Genomic DNA, 18,745 nt, shown 5'->3' with positions numbered 1-18,745 from the left:
TGGTTGTGGGAGGAGGCAAGGACCACATTCACCTATACCACTATCTTGACCACAAGTCAAGAACCAACTTTCCAGAGTGATCGCCACAGAGCCTTCTAGTTGGATAGGCTGTGCATATAGGCAGTTTGCTCCTTAAGTACCAACCAACTTTTTATCCTTTGGTTACTTTCATCATCACCTGTGATGACTTAATAAAATCTTTCTGTACACGTGAGCCCAGCTTATTTTGCGGGAGTGTGGTACATGCCCTTTGGCATTTTGATGGCCCTCCCCATTTACAAAGACATCATTTAGTCAGGGATTATTTGGGGAGGGGCAAGTTGAAGACTGGGGAAACAAGCCCATCAGGAGACAATCCAGCCTAGAGCCTTTATTAATTGGGGAGTTTTCTGGACTCATTCTCCCACCCTGGCAACTCCTTTTTTTCTTCCTGGGCTCACAACTGCTTTCAAGGGGTCTTACCGGTGTGACTGGTTCCATTCGGTAGAGGAAGGGAGCTGGTTCCAAGCCTTGGCTGGGAGGGGTGCCCCTTAGCCCTCTGCATGGTGAGGCCAGTGCTGTGGCTAGCAGGTTGTTTGACGGTGTTCAGAAGTGCCAGAGTTGAACTTCCAGTTCCTTTGGTGAGCATCGGCTCTGTGCTGGTGCAGTGCTAGGCTTCAAGCTGCAGACAGGGACCAGATGTAGTCCCTGCCCTTTTGTGCATAATAAAGGTGCAGCAGATTTTAGGTGTGATGGTGGCCTCTGTACCAGCAGCTCTGGGGCTCGAACTCAGGGAAGAGGTGGTGCCTCTCAGGGTCCAGGCTTGACCTGTGTAGAGGTGATTGCTCTTTCTGGGGCCCCAGAGGTGTACAGAGGACAGTGTGTCTACAGGGCACACTGGGAGAACACAGAGCTGGTTGAAGGGGAGAATGGAGCGTGAGAGGCTGCAGCATGGGCACTGACCCTGGAGAGGTCAGCGATGGCAGCCAGTGAGAGCCTTGAGTCTGGTGAAGGAGCCCAGACTTGACCCATCAGCAAGAATGGCACTAATAGGGTTTCACCACGAGGGACGCAGTCCAATTTTAGTGTTAACAGCTGTGCATTCCAGCCCTGCTCCACTGAGTCTGAGTTGGGAGGGAGCCTTGAGTTGGCTCCCCATGGTCTGCCTGGAACTCGGCAGACCGTGAGGCTGTGAAAGCAGGGCCCTCCTCTGACAGCTTCCTGCTGGCAGCCCTGCATGACAAGCAGAGGGCAACTCCAGCGGTCCCCAGGTGATTCTGTTGTGGGTGGTCTGAGCACTGACTCAAAGGTTCAGTTCATGTCCTCTATCATGTTGACTAGTGTATTTCTTACCTTGTTTTATTTTGAGAAGAAAGTCAAGAGAAACAATTTTCCTTGCTGATGCCTTCCCACCCACTTCTATTTACCGTTCATGTTGCTGCCAGCTGAGAGGGGAAGGGAGCTTTAACAGACAAATGTGCTCACCCTGGCCCTGCGTCGCCCTTCACCCCAGGCCAGGAGAGCAGTTAAGAAGGGCCAGCAGGGAGCTGGCCCACTATCCCCTGACCCGAGAGGCAAAGGAAAGAGGGAGCTGGTTTTCTCCCACCTTTCTCCATGTCTGTCTCCTTCCAACAGCTCTGTGGCCAGTTGGACCACCATCTCGGTCACGTGGGGGAACTCAGGTCATTGAAGCCATCTTTGTAGGGAGCGGGAGGAATCAGATCCTGGGGCTGCCACTGGTCCCTGGTCCCTCTGTCCTGCACTAACGGAACTTAGATCCCCAGTTGAAGGAGAGAGAATCACACGTTTTCAGGTGGCCTGGACATTTTAGTGTTGTTAAGCTTTTTGGTATACAATATAATACCGGTACATGCTTCTTATAGAAAATAGAAAAATCAAGAAAGTGCCCTGAAGTCTGCATTAGAGACAGCTACCCCCAGTCCTCTGTCTGCCTGAACCCACATCTAGACATGTAGGTTCACAGATGCGTAACTTCATGGAAGTGCAATCATATGTACTTGCTGTTTTGTGGCCTGTTTTTTATACATAATATAAACTTTTTTCCAGATAAGTGAATATCATCTTTTAAATGTCTGTATAGTATTCTGTTGTGTGGATAACTTTTTCTTTAACTTGCCCTTCCCAACATTTAATTTTTTTCCCTGACTCTTGACATCTTGTACACTTGTCTGCATATCTCCTTAGAATAAATTTTTCACATGTTGGTATAGCTGCGAGAGAAAGGGTATGTCTGTTTGAAGTTTTGGTGTATTTATGCAAGTGTAGTCTCAGCGCAGTGTGGACAGAGTTGCACTTTCACCCTTACTTCCCCACACTGCAGGGAAATCCTAAATGTCAACATCAAGCTTCAGTAACTGAAAAAGATTATGCAATGACTCTCGCCATTAGGCCCATGCAAATCAGTGTGGCCACATAACCCACATTTGTGTCTAACACCCTTTCTGTTGGAGTCTAGTCTTAAAGACTCTTTCAGAGCTGAAAATAACTGTAAAAAGCCGGCTCTTTAATCTGATAGGTAAGGAAATCATGGCTCAGAGAAGTCCGTGGTCTTCCCAGGGAGCAGTGATGCACTCGGGTCACCAGTCTGGTGTCCCCCACTCCTTACACTCTGCTACGAGTCCTTACGTTCCCCAGCCACAAATACACCATACCTTCCCCTCCCAGCCTGCACTGAGGTAGGATCAAGCTTTCAGCCCCCGGTACCCCACCGCTCAGGGTCAGTTATGCACCTAGGAATGCCCTACCAGGAGGTGGTATTGCTTCTCCCCGGGAGGGCCCGCAGTTAGCAGCTCAGGTCCCTGGCAGCCACCCTCACCTTGTTCTTTTGGTGACGCTCCCCTCCCCCGCACTAGTGTTTAACAGTTGGTGCAGTCACCCTCCTGGAGACTGTGGGCTTCCATCACTGTAACAGGTCCGGGTTTCCCTCCTATTCCAAGTTCTCTTGCTTTGCTCCCTGCCTGCCTCTCCTTGTCATTCTGTGACCTGTTTCAAAGGTCACTCTACTCTGCTATTGCCTCTTCACAATCAGTCCTTATCTGTTAAGGCCCAATTATTCTTCAACCTCCTGCCCCATGTTTCCAGCTCCTTCCTAGTCATCTTAACTCCAGGTTTCTCAACTTTGGCACTATTGACGTTTTAGGATGGACAGTTCTTTATTGTGGGGGGTATCCTGTGCACTATAGAGTGTATCGCAGCATTCCTGGCCTCTGCTGACTAGATACCAGTAGCACTCACTTGGTTCTGACAACCAAAAATCTCTCTAGACGCTGCAGATATCCCAGGGTGGAGGAGAGAACTGCCCCTGGTTGAGAACCATTGCCTTAGCTGAGTTTAACATCATCAAAACAAGTGAGCCCTGCCCCTCCCCTCCCTTCTCTCCAGCTAGGAGAAGGTTGACCAGATGCCACAAGATTCTAGCATGACTCTGCGCATAGTAAAAGTCAAGGAGACTGAGGTAAAGGAGCCAGGACCACAGAATTCTGAGAGTGGGAAGGGGCCCCTGAGTCCCTGAGCTCAGGTGTGCTAAGCTATTGGGGCTCTCTTTCCCCTTAAGTAAAGCCAGCCTCAAATCCTTTTCAGCACTGCAGGCCAGTGGGTCACAGGTGATGTGAAAGGTGAACCTCCGTGCTAACCCTGCTCAGACTAACACCTCACGTTTACCTGTACAGGTATAGGGCAAAGCTTGTGGTGGGAAAGCTTCTTTGATGTGGCTTTTGGCTGTACTTATTAAAGACCCTGTGGCATCTGGTAGTACTCTGTCCCCATGTAGGTCTGACACATGGCTGGTATTCAGTAAATGATTGAATAAGTCATTTTAACAGTGATTGTCTCTGGGGGGGTGGGATCAAGAGTGACATTTTAATTTTCTTTTGCATTTCTTCATTTTCAAAACATTCTGTAATTGGGAGTGTTTATTGCTCTATAAAAAAGCAAGAAAACCGCATGGATGTTTTCCCCTAAGTCGGAGAAGAAAAGGCCCCTGCCTCATTCTGTATGTCTTTCCTCCGCAGGTCTGACCCACCAGAAGCATGGCGACCAGTGCTGTTCCCAGCGACAACCTCCCCACATACAAGCTGGTGGTGGTGGGAGATGGGGGTGTGGGCAAAAGTGCCCTCACCATCCAGTTTTTCCAGAAGATCTTTGTGCCTGACTACGATCCCACCATCGAAGATTCCTACCTGAAACATACAGAGATTGACAATCAGTGGGCCATCCTGGACGGTGAGACCTGGCTGGCAGCCCTGCAGGGGGTGGCGCATTAGATGCAGAGGGCCAGGGAAAGTGACAGGCATCAGTGGGGCATGAGGGTTTTCTTCACGTTGCTTTTATGAAGCAATTGGTATTATGAGACAGTTGGTACAAGGCCATGTATGGTTTCCAGGGTGAATTCTGAACAGCTTTGTGGAAACCAAAATGTGTATTCAACAAAGAAGCAGGGCTAGAATCATGCCAACTCAGTGACGTCGTGTTTGTTATTTCTTGCTGATCAGAAGCTCTGATTAACATTTACAGATGTCTTTAGCTAATAAAGAAGGGGGAAATAAATTTCTTAATAAGCATAGATTGTTTTGGTAATTGTCCCTTGGAGGGAAACAGCTGGCATCTGACATTGTGTTTCTAGTTCAGTCTAAATTGGTCTAGATCAGCCATTCTCAAAGCACGGTAGCCAGGCCAGCAGCATCAGTATTACCCGGGAACTCGGCAGCAGTGAAAACCCGCGAGCCCGGCTGATTCGGAAGTTCTGAGGGTGAGGCCCAGAACGAGCCCTCCAGGTAATGCTGCAGTTAGAGAGCTACTAACCTAGTTTCTTCCCGATTATTACTTTGTACTCTTGAGTCTCTCTCTTAAACAAAGAGCTATTCATCATAGAATGTTATTCTAGGAGGGAAGCTTTGAAAATCGCTGAGATACAAGTACTCTGTCAGATATGTGACCTGTAAATATTTTCTCCCAGTCTGGGGCTTGTTTTCATTCTCTTAACCATGTCTTCAAAGACTAGATGTTTAAATTTTCATGAAGTCCCATTTATCAGTTTTTTTCTTTTCAGGATTGTGCTGTTGGTGTTGTATCTAAAAATTCATCACCTCATCCAAGATCGCAAAAGTTTTCTTCTATATTTTCTTCTAAAAGTTGAGTGGTTTTAGGTTTATCACCTACCCCGAGTTAATATTTGTTTCTGGTATGAGGTATGGAATGACGTTAATTTTTTGTATATGAATATGCAGTTGTTCAGCACTATTTGTGGAAAAGATAATCCTTTCCTGACTGAATTGCCTTTGTATCTGTGATGAAAATTGTTTGCTCATATATTGTTTCTTTAATCTACATGTCTGTTTTAACACCAATATACCACACTGTCTTGATAACTGTAGTTTTATAATGAGACTTGAAATCAGGTACTGTTAAGTCTCCAACTTTGTTCTTTTTTCAAAGTTGTTTTGGCTAGCTTAGGTCCTTTGCATTTCTATATGAATTTTAGAATCCCCTAAATTCTAAATTGTAGATTTTCATTGGGATTTTATTGAATCTATGAATCAATTTGAGAGAATTGACATCTTAACAATGTTGAGCTTCCAAACCACGAGCACAGGATTTCTCTCCATTTAAGTCTTCTTTAATTCTCTCAACTGTTTTGTAGTTTTGAGTGCATATGTCTTTTACTTATTTTGTCAGATTTATACCTACATCTGTATTATAAATGATATTGGTTTTTTATTTCAATTTTCAATTGTTTGTTGCTAGTATATAGAATTGTGTGTACTGATCTTGTAACCTGCAACCTTGCTATACTCTCTTATTCTAGCATTTTTGTAGATTTCTTTAGATTTTCTGCATAGGTGATTGTGTCTAGGAGTCAAGATACTTTTACTTATTTCCAGTCTGGATGGCTTTTATTTCTTTTTTCCTTGCCTTATTTCACTGACTAAAGACATACTTTTCTTGTTCTTGATCTTAAATAGAAAGCTCTCACTGTCTGCATTAAGTATGATATCAGCTGTAGGTTTTTTAGGGATATATTTATCAGATTGAGAAAGTCCCTTTCTGTTCCTAATTTGCTGAGAGTTTTTATCAGGAGGAGATGTTGGATTTTATCAAATGATTTTTCTGTGTCTACTGAGATAATGATGACTTTTCTTTTTTAGTTTGTTAATATGGCAAATTAATATTGATTGAAACTTCACTTGGTCATGATGAATTGTCTTTTTATATATTCTTGGGTTCGATTTACTAAAATTTTGTTTAGAGTTTATTTTATTTATTTATTTTATTTTATTTTTATTTTATTTTTTTTTTAGGTTTTTTCATTTTTATTTATTTATTTTTGTATTCTGTAAATTCCACCCATGGTGGTGTATAGTTCTGTGGGCTTAAACAAATGTCCTGAGGCATGGGTCTACCACAGCGCACCACCGTACAGAACAGTTCCAGGACCCTAAAAATTTCCTTTCCCTCTCCCAACCACTGGTTACCACCCATCTGTTTTTTTTTTTTTGTTTTTTTTTTTTTAAATATAATTTTATTTTTTTAATGGGGTGACATCAATAAATCAGGATACATATATTCAAAGATAACAAGTCCAGGTTATCTTGTCGTTCAATTATGTTGCATACCCACCACCCAAAGTCAGATTGTCCTCTGTCACCTTCTATCTTGTTTTCTTTGTGCCCCTTCCTACCCCTATCCCTCTCCCATTCCCCCCTCCCCCCCCGTAACCACCACACTCTTATAAATGTCTCTTAGTTTCACTATTATGTCCCACCTACGTATGGAATAATACAGTTACTGTTTTTTTCTGATTTACTTATTTTGCTTCGTATCATGTTATCAAGATCCCACCATTTTGCTGTAAATGTTCCGATGTCATCATTTCTTATGGCTGAGTAGTATTCCATAGTGTATATGTGCCACATCTTCTTTATCCAGTCATCTATTGATGGGCTTTTTGGTTGTTTCCATGTCCTGGCCACTGTGAACAATGCTGCAATAAACATGGGGCTGCATGTGTCTTTACGTATCAATGTTTCTGAGTTTTTGGGATATATACCCAGTAGAGGGATTGCTGGGTCATAAGGTAGTTCTATTTTCAGTTTTTTGAGGAACCACCATATTTTCTTCCATAATGGTTGTACTACTTTACATTCCCACCAACAGTGTATGAGGGTTCCTTTTTCTCCACAGCCTCTCCAACATTTGCTGTTACCTGACTTGCTAATAACAGCTAATCGAACAGGTGTGAGGTGGTATCTCATTGCCGTTTTGATTTGCATTTCTCTAATAGCTAAAGAAGATGAGCATCTTTTCATATATCTGTTGGCCATTTGTATTTCTTCCTGGGAGAAGTGTCTATTCATATCCTCTTCCCATTTTTTTATTGGATTGTTTGTTTGTTTGTTGTTGAGTTTTATGAGTTCTTTGTATATTTTGGATATTAGGCCCTTATCTGAGCTGTCGTTTGAAAAAATCATTTCCCATTTAGTTGGCTGTCTGTTTATTTTGTTATCAGTTTCTCTTGCTGAGCAAAAACTTCTTAGTCTGATGTAGTCCCATTCATTAATTTTTGCCTTCACTTCTCTTGCCATTGGAGTCAAATTCATAAAATGCTCTTTAAAACCCAGGTCCCTGAGTTGAGTACCTATGTCTTCTTCTATGTACTTAATTGTTTCAGGTCTTATGTTTAGATCTTTGATCCATTTTGAGTTAATTTTTGTACAGGGGGAGAGACTGTATTCCAGTTTCATTCTTTTGCATGTGGCTTTCCAGTTTTCCCAGCACCATTTATTGAAGAGGCTTTCTTTTCTCCATTGTGTGTTGTTGGCCCCTTTATCAAAAATTATTTGACTATATATATGTGGTTTTATTTCTGGACTTTCTATTCTGTTCCATTGGTCTGAGTGTCTATTTTTCTGCCAATACCATGCTGTTTTGATTGTCGTGGCCCTATAATAGAGTTTGAAGTCAGGTATTGAAATGCCCCCAGCTTCATTCTTTTTCTTTAGGATTGCTTTGGCTATTCGGGGTTTTTTATAGTTCCATATAAATCTGATGATTTTTTGCTCTATTTCTTTTAAAAATGTCATTGGAAGTTTGATGGGAATTGCATTAAATTTGTATATTGCTTTGGGTAATATAGCCATCTTGATTATATTTATTCTTCCTAGCCAAGAGCAAGGTATATTCTTCCATCTCATTATATCTTTTTCGATTTCCCTTAACAATGGTTTATAGTTTTCATTATATAAGTCCTTTACATTCTTTGTTATGTTTATTCCTAAGTATTTTATTTTTTTTGTTGCAATCGTGAAGGGGATTATTCTTTTGAGTTCCTTCTCAGTTGTTTCATTGTTGGCATATAGAAAGGCTATTGACTTCTGTATGTTAATTTTGTATCCTGCGACCTTACTGTATTGGCTTATTGTTTCTAGTAGTCTTTTTGTGGATTCTTTGGGGTTTTCGATGTATAGGATCATATCATCTGCAAAAAGTGATACCTTTACTTCTTCTTTTCCGATATGGATGCCTTTTATTTCTTTGTCTTGTCTGATTGCTCTGGCTAGAACCTCTAGTACCACATTAAATAAGAGTGGAGAGAGTGGACAACCCTGTCTTGTTCCTGATTTAAGGGGGAAAGCCTTCAGTTTAGTGCCATTTAATATGATGTTAGCTGATGGTTTATCATATATGGCCTTTATCATGTTGAGATATTTTCCTTCTATACCCATTTTGTTGAGAGTCTTAAACATAAAATTGTGTTGTATTTTATCGAAAGCCTTTTCTGCGTCTATTGATAAGATCATGTGGTTTTTGTTCTTTGTTTTGTTGATATGGTGTATTACATTAACCGTTTTAAGTATGTTGAACCATCCTTGAGATTTTAGGATGAATCCCACTTGATCATGATGTATTATTTTTTTAATATGTTGTTGTATTCGATTTGCTAGTATTTTGTTTAGTATTTTAGCATCTGTATTCATTAGAGATATTGGTCTGTAGTTTTCTTTTTTTGTGCCATCCTTGCCTGGTTTTGGTATGAGGGTTATGTTGGCTTCGTAAAATGTGTTTGGAAGTATTGCTTCTTCTTCAATTTTTTGGAAGACTTTGAGTAGAATAGGAACCAAGTCTTCTTTGAATGTTTGATAAAATTCGCTGGTATAGCCGTCAGGGCCTGGACTTTTATTTTTGGGGAGGTTTTTAATGGTTTTTTCTATTTCTTCTCTACTGATAGGTCTGTTTAGGCTTTCTGCTTCTTCTTGACTCAGTCTAGGAAGGTTGTATTGTTCCAGGAATTTATCCATTTCTTCTAGGTTGTTGAATTTAGTGGCATAAAGTTTTTCATAGTATTCTACAATAATTCTTTGTATATCTACGGTGTCCGTGGTGATTTCTCCTCTTTCATTTTGGATTTTGTTTATATGAGTTCTTTCTCTTTTTTCCTTGGTAAGTCTTGCCAAGGGTTTGTCAATTTTGTTGATCTTTTCAAAGAACCAGCTCCTTGTTCTATTAATTTTTTCTATAGTTTTTCTGTTCTCTAATTCATTTATTTCTGCTCTGATTTTTATTATCTCCTTTCTTCGGCTGGTTTTGGGTTGTCTTTGTTCTTCTTTTTCTAGTTCCTTAAGGTGTGAAGTTAAGTGGTTCACTTGGGCTCTCTCTTGTTTGTTCATATATGCCTGAAGTGATATGAACTTCCCTCTTATCACTGCTTTTGCTGCATCCCATAGATTCTGATATGTCGTATTGTCATTTTCATTAGTCTGTATATATCTTTTGATCTCTGCACTTATTTCTTCTTTGACCCATTCATTTTTTAAAAGTATGTTGTTTAGTTTCCACATTTTTGTGGGATTTTTTTCCTCTTTTTTGCAGTTGAATTCTAGTTTCAAGGCTTTATGATCAGAAAATATGCTTGGTACAACTTCAATTTTTCTGAATTTGCTGATGTTGTTTTTGTGGCCCAACATATGGTCAATTCTTGAGAATGATCCATGTACACTGGAGAAAAATGTATACTCAGTCACTTTGGGATGAAATGTCCTGTAGATGTCTATCATATCCAGGTGCTCTAGTGTTTTGTTTAAGGCCACTATGTCTTTGTTGATTCTCTGTTTGGATGACCGATCTAGAGCCGTCAGCGGTGTATTGAGGTCTCCAAGTATGATTGTATTTTTGTCAGTTTTTGTTTTAAGATCAATAAGTAGCTGTCTTATATATTTTGGTGCTCCTTGGTTTGGTGCATATATATTAAGAATTGTTATGTCTTCTTGATTCAGTGTCCCCTTAGCCATTATGAAATGGCCATTTTTGTCTCTGAGTACTTTTCCTGTCTTGTAGTCAGCATTATCCGATATGAGTATTGCTACACCTGCTTTTTTTTGGATGTTATTTGCTTGGAGTATTGTTTTCCAGCCTTTCACTTTGAATTTGTTTTTATCCTTGTTACTTAGATGAGTTTCCTGTAGGCAGCATACAGTTGGATTTTCTTTTTTAATCCATTCTGCTACTCTGTGCCTTTTTATTGGTGAGTTTAATCCGTTTACATTTAGTGTAATTATTGATACTTGTGAGTTCCCTATTGCCATTTTATATCTTGCTTTCTGTTAGTTTTGTGTCTTGTTTGATCCTTCTCTTTTGTTTTTCTATCTTTTGTTTTTATTTGGTTGTATTCCATACATCTTTCCACTGTTGCTATCTTTTTTATCTCATGTGCTTCTGTGGTGGTTTTTTCAATGGTGGTTACCTTTGAATAATGAAAAGGGTCCCTACCCTGTTCATTGTAGCGAACTATTTTGTGAGTACTTTTGCACTCCATCGTCCTTTGCTACTGTTAATCTCCATCTTCTCCCCCTCTTTCTTTTTGTTGTTGTCACAGTTTAAATTTGGTTTTATTGTGTTCTTCTTGGAGCTTTTACTTGTGGCTCTGTTTTTTTTTGTTCTTTGTATCTGATTGGAGAACCCCCTTTAGTAATTCCTGGAGTGGGGGTTTTCTGCTGATAAATTCCCTCATCTTTTCTGTATCTGTGAATGTTTTTATTTCTCCTTCATATTTGAAGGATAGCTTTGATGGGTATAGTATTCGTGGCTGAAAGTTCCTCTCTTTCAGGACTTTAAATATTGGGGTCCACTCTCTTCTAGCTTGTAGGGTTTCTGCTGAGAAATCTGATGATAATCTAATGGGCCTTCCTTTATATGTTGTATTCTTCTTTTCCCTGGCTGCCTTGAGAATTTTTTCTTTGCTGTTGGTTTGTGTCAATTTCATTATGATATGCCTTGGAGTAGGTTTGTTGGGGTTAAGAAAACTCGGAGTTCTGTTTGCTTCTTGAACTTGAGGCTTTAGTTCTTTCCACAGGCTTGGGAAGTTCTCATCTATTATTTGTTTGAGTATGTTCTCCATTCCATTTTCTCTCTCTTCTCCCTCTGATATACCTATTATTCTTATGTTATTCTTTTTGATGGAGTCAGATAATTCTTGTAGGGCTATCTCATTTTTTTTAATTTTTGAGTCTCTTTCTTCTTCTCTCTGTTGTGCCTCAAGTTGCTTGTCTTCTATTTCACTAATCCTCTCTTCTATCTGACCTGTTCTATTAGCTAAGCTTGTTACTTCGTTTTTCAGCTCGTGAATTGAGTTTTTCATCTCTGTTTGATTTGTTTTTATAGTTTCAATTTCCTTGGACATATATTCTTTGTGTTCATTGAGTTGTTTTCTGAGCTCTCTAAATTGCCTTTCTGTGTTTTCTTGTATATCTCGGAGGATTTTTAGGATTTCTATCTTGAATTCTCTGTCATTTAGCTCCAAGGTTTCCAATATATTAAATTTTTTCTCCATAGATTTTTCCTCATCTAGCTGTGTTACCTCTCTTTCTTTTGTATCCATGATATTCGATTTTCTCTTCCTTAATGGCATCTGAGGGTGGTTTTGTTGATAGTATTAATGAGATTTAATAAAGAATAAAAAGTTTAAAAAAATAATAAAAAAAAAATCGAAAAGAGTTGTTTTTTTTTTTAAAAATTAATAATGAAATAAAGAAAAATAAAATAAAATAAAAATTAAAAAAAAATAAAAAATAAATAAAAAAAAAGAAAATTATTCCCCCCCTCCTTTTTTCCTCTCCTCTCCTCTCCCCTCTTTCTTGATAAAATCTTGTGGTGGACTGTGAATTATAACAAACAATGCCTGTGATGTAGGGCCTGAATTGGGGAAAAGTAATAAAGGGGCAAAAAAAAAACAAAGAAAAAAAAAAAAAAAAAAAAAGAGCGTATGGACCCACAAAAAGCAAATAAGGAAAAAATTTGGGTCAAGAATAAAATGATTTGCTTTTAGGTGTTGGTTGTCTAAGAGTTATGATGAGAGGATTAAGAGGAAAACGGAAAAATGGGGGGACAAATTAAAAAATTACTATTGTATTTAGTGGAACAAGAACTAGATAATATGGAGAGCCAGGGATGGGAGCACTGCTAGTGAGTTAAAAAGGTGAAGTAAAAACCCCCCAAAATGCCACAAACATAAGTTTGAGTCCCAGATAAGATAATTTGTTTGTTATTGAGGTTTGAATGAGAGGAGATGTAAAGGAGAAAGGAAGAAACTAATATAGAAGGAGAAAAGAAAGAGAGAGAGAGAAAAAAAAAAGAGGGAACCACTAAAAGAAGAAAAAAGAAAGGAGAGAGAGAGAGAGAGAGTTAAGGGTTTTGGAGTGCAACCCTCATAGAGAGAAAGGAATAGAAGAGAAAAGATAATGGGAGATGTAACACTTATGGGTAGTGTAGTTCAAGGAGAGGAGAGAGTAAGACCGGTAGAGAGTTAATCGGCCAAATTGGAGGAGGAAAAAAAAAGTATCAAGAATGAAGATAAGAGAAACAAACGAACAAATATAATAAAATGGGATAGGTTATAAAGTCTGCAGATTATTCTTGATTTTGAGAGGTTATCTTCTTGCTTTTTCTTTTTTCTCCCTCTTCCTGGTCGGTGACTCTGTACCCCGGGTTTTGCCCCTTTGCCACGCTCAGGTGGAGGTTTGCAGTTGATAAGTCTCTATGGCAATGTCATGTATTGTGCTTTAGTCTCGTTGGCAGTCGAGGCTATTAGCATTTATAGGCTCCGACAGTGAGAGAGTCCGTGTTCCTGGAGCCTTTCTCCTAGTCTTTCCTTCCTCAATTAGTAGCCTGATAATCCAGCTATGGGGTTGCTGCTGCCTCTGCCTGGATAGTAAGAGGCTCAAAGAGCTGGCAACTTCCCACTCTATTTCCACTCAGCACAGGGATCTGGGTAAGGCTCAGTCAGTCAGAGCTGCTAGCATAATCAGGCGGGCTTTCCGGCCATTCAAAGACCTCTGGCTCTGCCACTCTGTCCGGTAACACAAGCTGGCGCCCACTTCCGGGGCGCTTGGAGGAAACTCTCACTCACTGGCTGCGCGGGCAGACCAGGATATCCGGCCAGCAGTCTCACGCTCTGAGTGAAACCCCCAACCGCAGGGAAAAGTTGCAGCGTTGGAATTGAGTCTCGCTCCGTCCCCGTGCGCGGCTTTTGCAAGGCGCTGGGGCGGCCCGAGATTCCGCTTTGGCCCACACAAAGGCCCCTGACTCTGCCCCTCTGTGCGATAACACGAGCGCGCACTGCCGGGGCACTCGGAGGAATCGCTCACTCCTTATCTGCGCGCGCAGACCAGGATATGAGGCCGGCTGCGTTTCCCTCTGAGTGAAACACCCTCCAGTACGGAAAATCTCCACCGTTGGAATTAGTTCTCACTCCCTCCCGTGCGTGGCTTTCCCAGGGCGCTGGGGCTGCCCAGAGACTCTGCCCTCGGCCCACAGAAAGGCCTCTGACCCTGCCTCTCCGTGGGGCAACACGGGCACCCACTTCCGGGGCTTAGGAAGAAATCTCTCGCCCACTAACTGCGCACCAACCAGGAGACCGGGTAAAATGTCCGCGCCGCTTGTCTTTCTTTCTTTGGGTTTGGCGCGAGTGTTAGCTTGTATTGCCCGGGTTGCCACAGGATCAGATTTTCCTCGGCTTGGATCTCCGTGCCACAGCCTGGTTCGGCCGTTTGTGTCGCGGCCTGGATGTATTCACCCCCTTTGCCCGCCTCAGTTTCTATATTCACAGTTACCAGAGAAAGCCACCCTGTTTAGGTTAGTGAGGAAGGCGGAGCATTTCTTACTCCCTATTTCCTTCGGGGTTTGGTTATATATTTAGCCAATTTTTCACTCAATCATACCTTTGGGTGTATTGCGAAGCATCTGGAAGCTCCAAGTATAGGTTTTTCTGTTTCTGGTTGAAGATCTTGTTGAGTTTTGGGGGAGATTTATCGGTATCGCTTCCTACCCCGCCATTACTCTGACGTCATCTCTATTTATTTTATTTTTTAAGTGGGGGGGGGGAGCGAATAGTGAGACAGACTCCCACATGAGCCCTGACCAGGATGCACCTGAAAACCCTTTTAGGGCCGATACTTTAACCAGTCCAGCTATTTTTAGTGCCTGAGGGTGATGCGTTCTAACTGAGCTATCCTCAGGGCCTGGGGCCAACACTTGGGCCAGTTGAACCACTGGCTGCAGGAGGGAAAGAGGGAGAGAAGGGGGAGAGAAGCAGATGGTTGCTTCTCTTGTGTGTTCTGACCAGGAATTGAACCCAGGACGTCCATACACCAGGTGATGCTCTATCCACTGCGCCAACCAGCCAGGGCTTGTTTAGAGTTTTTGTTTCTATGTTTTTGAGAGATACTGGTCTGTAGTTTACTTGTAATGTCAAGTAATACTGACTTTATTGAATGAATGGGAAAGCATGCCCTATTCAATTTTCTGGAAGAGTGAACCAAATTGATATTACTGCATTTCTTCCTTAAATATTTAGTAGAATTCACCTAAGAGGATATCTGGGCCTGAGGTTTTCTATTTAGGAAGATAAACTATAAATTCAATTTCTTTAATAGATACAAGGCTATTCTGTTAATCCATGTTTTTTTCAGTGAGCTTTGGTAATTTGTGTCTAAGAATTTTGTTTAGTTTATCAAAGTTATCAAGTTTATTGGTATAAAGTTTTTCATCATATTCTCTTATTATCCTTTTAATATCTGTAGACTCTGTAGTGATATAACCTCTCTCATTCCTGATATTGGTCATTTGTGTCTTCTCTTTTTTTTTTCTGATCAGGGTGGCTAGAGATTAATATCATTGATTTTTTTCAAAGAACCAACTTTTGAGTCCATTGGTTTTTCCCATTTGGCTCCACTGATTTCCACTCTCATCTTTATTATTTCCTTTTGTCTGCCTGTGTTGGATTTAACTTGCTCTCTTTTCCTAGCTTCTTAAAATGGAAGCTGATGTCATTGATTTGAACATTTCGTTTTTTCCTAGGTATTCATTTGGTGCTATAAATCTCCCCTAACTGCTCATTTTGCTGCCTCCCACAAAATTTAATAAGTTATGATTTTATTTTCATTCAGTTCAAAATACTTTCTAATGTCCCCTTTGATTTCTTCTTTGACCTGTTGGTTACTTAGAAACATATTATTTAGTTCTCAAGTATATAGGAGTTTTCCAGAGATCTTTCTGACATTGGTTTCTATTTTAATTTCATTGTGTCAGAGAACAAACAGCATATTACGTGAATTCTTGAAAACATATTGAGGCTTGTTTTAGGCCCAGGAGATGGTCTGTCTTGGTAAAGGTTCCATGTGCACGTGAAAAGAACATATTTTCTGCTGTTACTGGGTGAAGTATCCTATCGGTGTTGATTAGATCAATTGGTCGATAGTGTCACCAAAGTCTTCTATACCCTTATTGATTATCTGTCTACTTGTGCTGTCAGTTATTGAGAGAGAGGTGTTGAATTTCAGAGTATAATTGTGGATTTGCCTAATTTTTTCCTTTCAGTTTGTGCTGCATGTATTTAGACACTGTTATTAACTGCATAAATGTTCGAGACTGATACATCCTTTTGGTGAACTAACCTTTTTATTGCAAAACGATGCTCTTTAACTCAAGGTTTGCCCTGTTTTGTTTATTTTTTTGTTTTGTTTTTGCTTTTTGGTCATTTCAGGTGAGAAGGTAAATCTGGCCCCATCATCCCATCTTGGCCAGAACCAGAACCCAATCATCACTTTAAAATAATACAACTCTATGTATAGACTAAAACCCACTGAGCCTGACCACGTGGTAGAGCAGTGGATAGAGCATTGGCCTGGGATGCTGAGGACCCAGGTTTGAAATCTTGAGGTCTCCAGCTTGAACCCAAAGATCACTGGCTTGAAGCCCAAGGTCACCAGTTTAAGCCCAAGGTTGCTGGCTTAGGCAAAGGGTCACTGGCTTGGCTGGAACCCCCAGTCAGGGCACATATGAGAAAGCAATCAATGAACAACTAAGGTGCCACAACTATGAGATGATGCTTCTCATCTCTCTCCCTCCCAGTCTGTCTGTCTCTCTCTCTTTCTAAAAACAACAAAGACAAAACAAAAAAACCCACTGAATTTTAAATGAAAAACATTTTTAAATGATAAGTGTTGTGCTATTTGAATTATATCTTAATTTTTAAAGCACCACCCTTCAAGGGCGTGTCGGCAGCCCTGTATCTTTGAACAATTCTGTCAGGTACCTGCTGGTACCAAGCACATTCCCACCTCAGGGCCTTTGCATTTGGTGTTATCTCTGCCTTGAATGTTCTTGCTGCAGAAATACATTATTACTTTATTTAGCTCTCCGCTCCAGTGTCACTTGGTCTAAGAGGTCTTCTCTGAACAAACCATCCACACAGTACCCTCCCTACCCATGTCATTTCTGTCCCCCTTCCCAACTCTTTTTCTTTACTTTTTACTATTAAACATATATTTAATATTTATTTCTTTGTTTCAGTTTTTATCATTCCACACTAACACATAAGTTTATGAGAACGAGGACTTTATTTTACTTACTGCTATATCCTCAGCATCTAGAATATTGCATGGCTCACAGTAAATCCTCAGTAGATGTGGAATAAATAAATAAATGAGTGAATGAGTCAACCAGTCAATCAGTCCATCAGTCCTGAACAATTCATGTGCAGTCACAGGTTTGAGGTACTAGCTACATTATTTCTAACAGACATTAAAATAAATATATGTAACTATTAAAATTAAAAATAAATTACATTTATGAACTTTCTAAAATCATCTTATGTATCACCCATTCAAATATATACTTTGTGATGTGCTAAATTAAAGGCATGTAAACAGATTTTTTAAATTAAGGACTTAGAAGAACCTTTAGTATATGAGCATACATTCCAAGCATATTGGAGGAATATGTATACTGTCTTTAGGATTTCCTAAAAGGACCATTTTTTTTGCCCATCATTCTAGGCTATTTCCACAGAAAACCTTCTGAAAAACATTGCATAATGCATATAACAGAGTAACACCATGGCTGGTATATATACTGCTCACAAAAATTAGGGGATATTTCAAAATGAATATGAAGTGATAAAATATCCCCGAAATTTTGTGAGCAGTATAGTTGGAGCTCTCTACGCCTACATAACTTTTTAAATTAAAAAAAAAGTAACTTATGGTATTAGATTTTTTTCTGAGGAAAGAAAACCTTTTCCTCAGGCCTCAAGGGTGGGTTTGAGAAAGATGTTGTGATACATTTATAGCAGTAGCAGCAAGGAGAGGGAGGTGTGGCCGGATGTCACTGTAGGCATGATGGAAAGCCTGTTTTCTGAAGCCCCTGGGCTTCCCTTTAGTGCTACCCCTCCAGTCCTGCCCCAATGTCAGGCCTGACTTACAGTATGGCCCACCCAGTCCTGCCCCAGGAGCAGATATGAGATTCCTGCTCTGTTAGGTTAGCACACTTCTCCACTCTATTAGGTCTTCTATTAAGAAAAGAAAGGTTTGGCCCTGGCCAGCTGGCTCAATGGTAGAGCATCGGCCCGGCATGTGGAAGTCTCAGGTTCGATTCCTGGCCAAGGTACACAGGAGAAGCACCCATCTGCTACTTCCCCCTTCCCCCTCTTTTTTCTCTCCGTCTCTCTCTTCCCCTCCTGCAGCCAAGGCTCCATTGGAGCAAAGTTGGGCTGGGCACTGAAGATGGCTCCATGGCCTCTGCCTCAGGCACTAGAATGGCTCTGGTTGCAAAGGAGCAACACCCCAGATGGGCAGAGCATCGCCCCCTGGTGGGCATGCCGGGTGGATCCTGGTCGGATGCATACGGGAGTCTGTCTGACTGCGTCCCCACTTCTAACTTCAGAAAAATACAAAAAAGAAAGAAGGGCTTAACACATTACAGCTAAATATTAATCTGGCATTTAAAAAGATGCCTCAAATTTTGGGAACTTTAAGGCTGGTTGGTTTAGGCTCAGGTATAACTCTGACCCCTTCTGGGGCCGAGCTCTTCTGGGCCGTTTGCAGCCCTGGGATGGACAGGACTTTCCGTGGGCATTCTTGCTTCCCTGGAAGCCACACCATTGGCAGTGGGGGTGCTAAGCCGGGAATGCCTTCCAAGTGCTCTGAACTCTGGGTTTCTCTTCTTCCAAACTCAGAGCAAAAGCATGGCAGCAGGATAATGCTAAGGATGGTGACAATGATGATGAGGAGGAGGAAAATTATGATGACAATAATGATGTTTATTGGGCAATTATTGTGTGGAAGGCTGGAGCTAAGCACTTTGCATATGCTCTCTTTTAATCCTTACAAACTCTGTTGTGGCTTCTGTTTCTCCCTTTGTAGAAGGAGAGAGTGAAGCACAGATTCACGTGGCTAGCAGTGGTTTGTCTCCCCTGTCT

General features: G+C 40.9%; 2 protein-coding genes across 4 annotated transcripts in view; one reads left to right on the top strand and one right to left on the bottom strand.

Annotated features, from left to right (window-relative positions):
- The window catches only part of NME9 (NME/NM23 family member 9), a 123,410-nt gene that overhangs the window by 67,799 nt on the left and 36,866 nt on the right, over positions 1 to 18,745 (bottom strand). The window lies entirely within an intron of this gene.
- The window catches only part of MRAS (muscle RAS oncogene homolog), a 73,508-nt gene that overhangs the window by 28,020 nt on the left and 26,743 nt on the right, over positions 1 to 18,745 (top strand). For both annotated transcript variants that reach the window (XM_066350400.1, XM_066350399.1), the window contains exon 2: positions 4,011 to 4,221. In XM_066350400.1, the coding sequence (XP_066206497.1) occupies positions 4,029 to 4,221 (193 nt within the window). In that variant the 5' untranslated portion in view covers positions 4,011 to 4,028. The remainder of the gene's footprint in view (positions 1 to 4,010; positions 4,222 to 18,745) is intronic.

This window comes from Saccopteryx leptura, chromosome 10 (assembly GCF_036850995.1).
Source record: "Saccopteryx leptura isolate mSacLep1 chromosome 10, mSacLep1_pri_phased_curated, whole genome shotgun sequence".
Lineage (NCBI taxonomy): Eukaryota > Metazoa > Chordata > Mammalia > Chiroptera > Emballonuridae > Saccopteryx > Saccopteryx leptura.
This window is presented reverse-complemented; position numbering and strand designations above follow the sequence as displayed.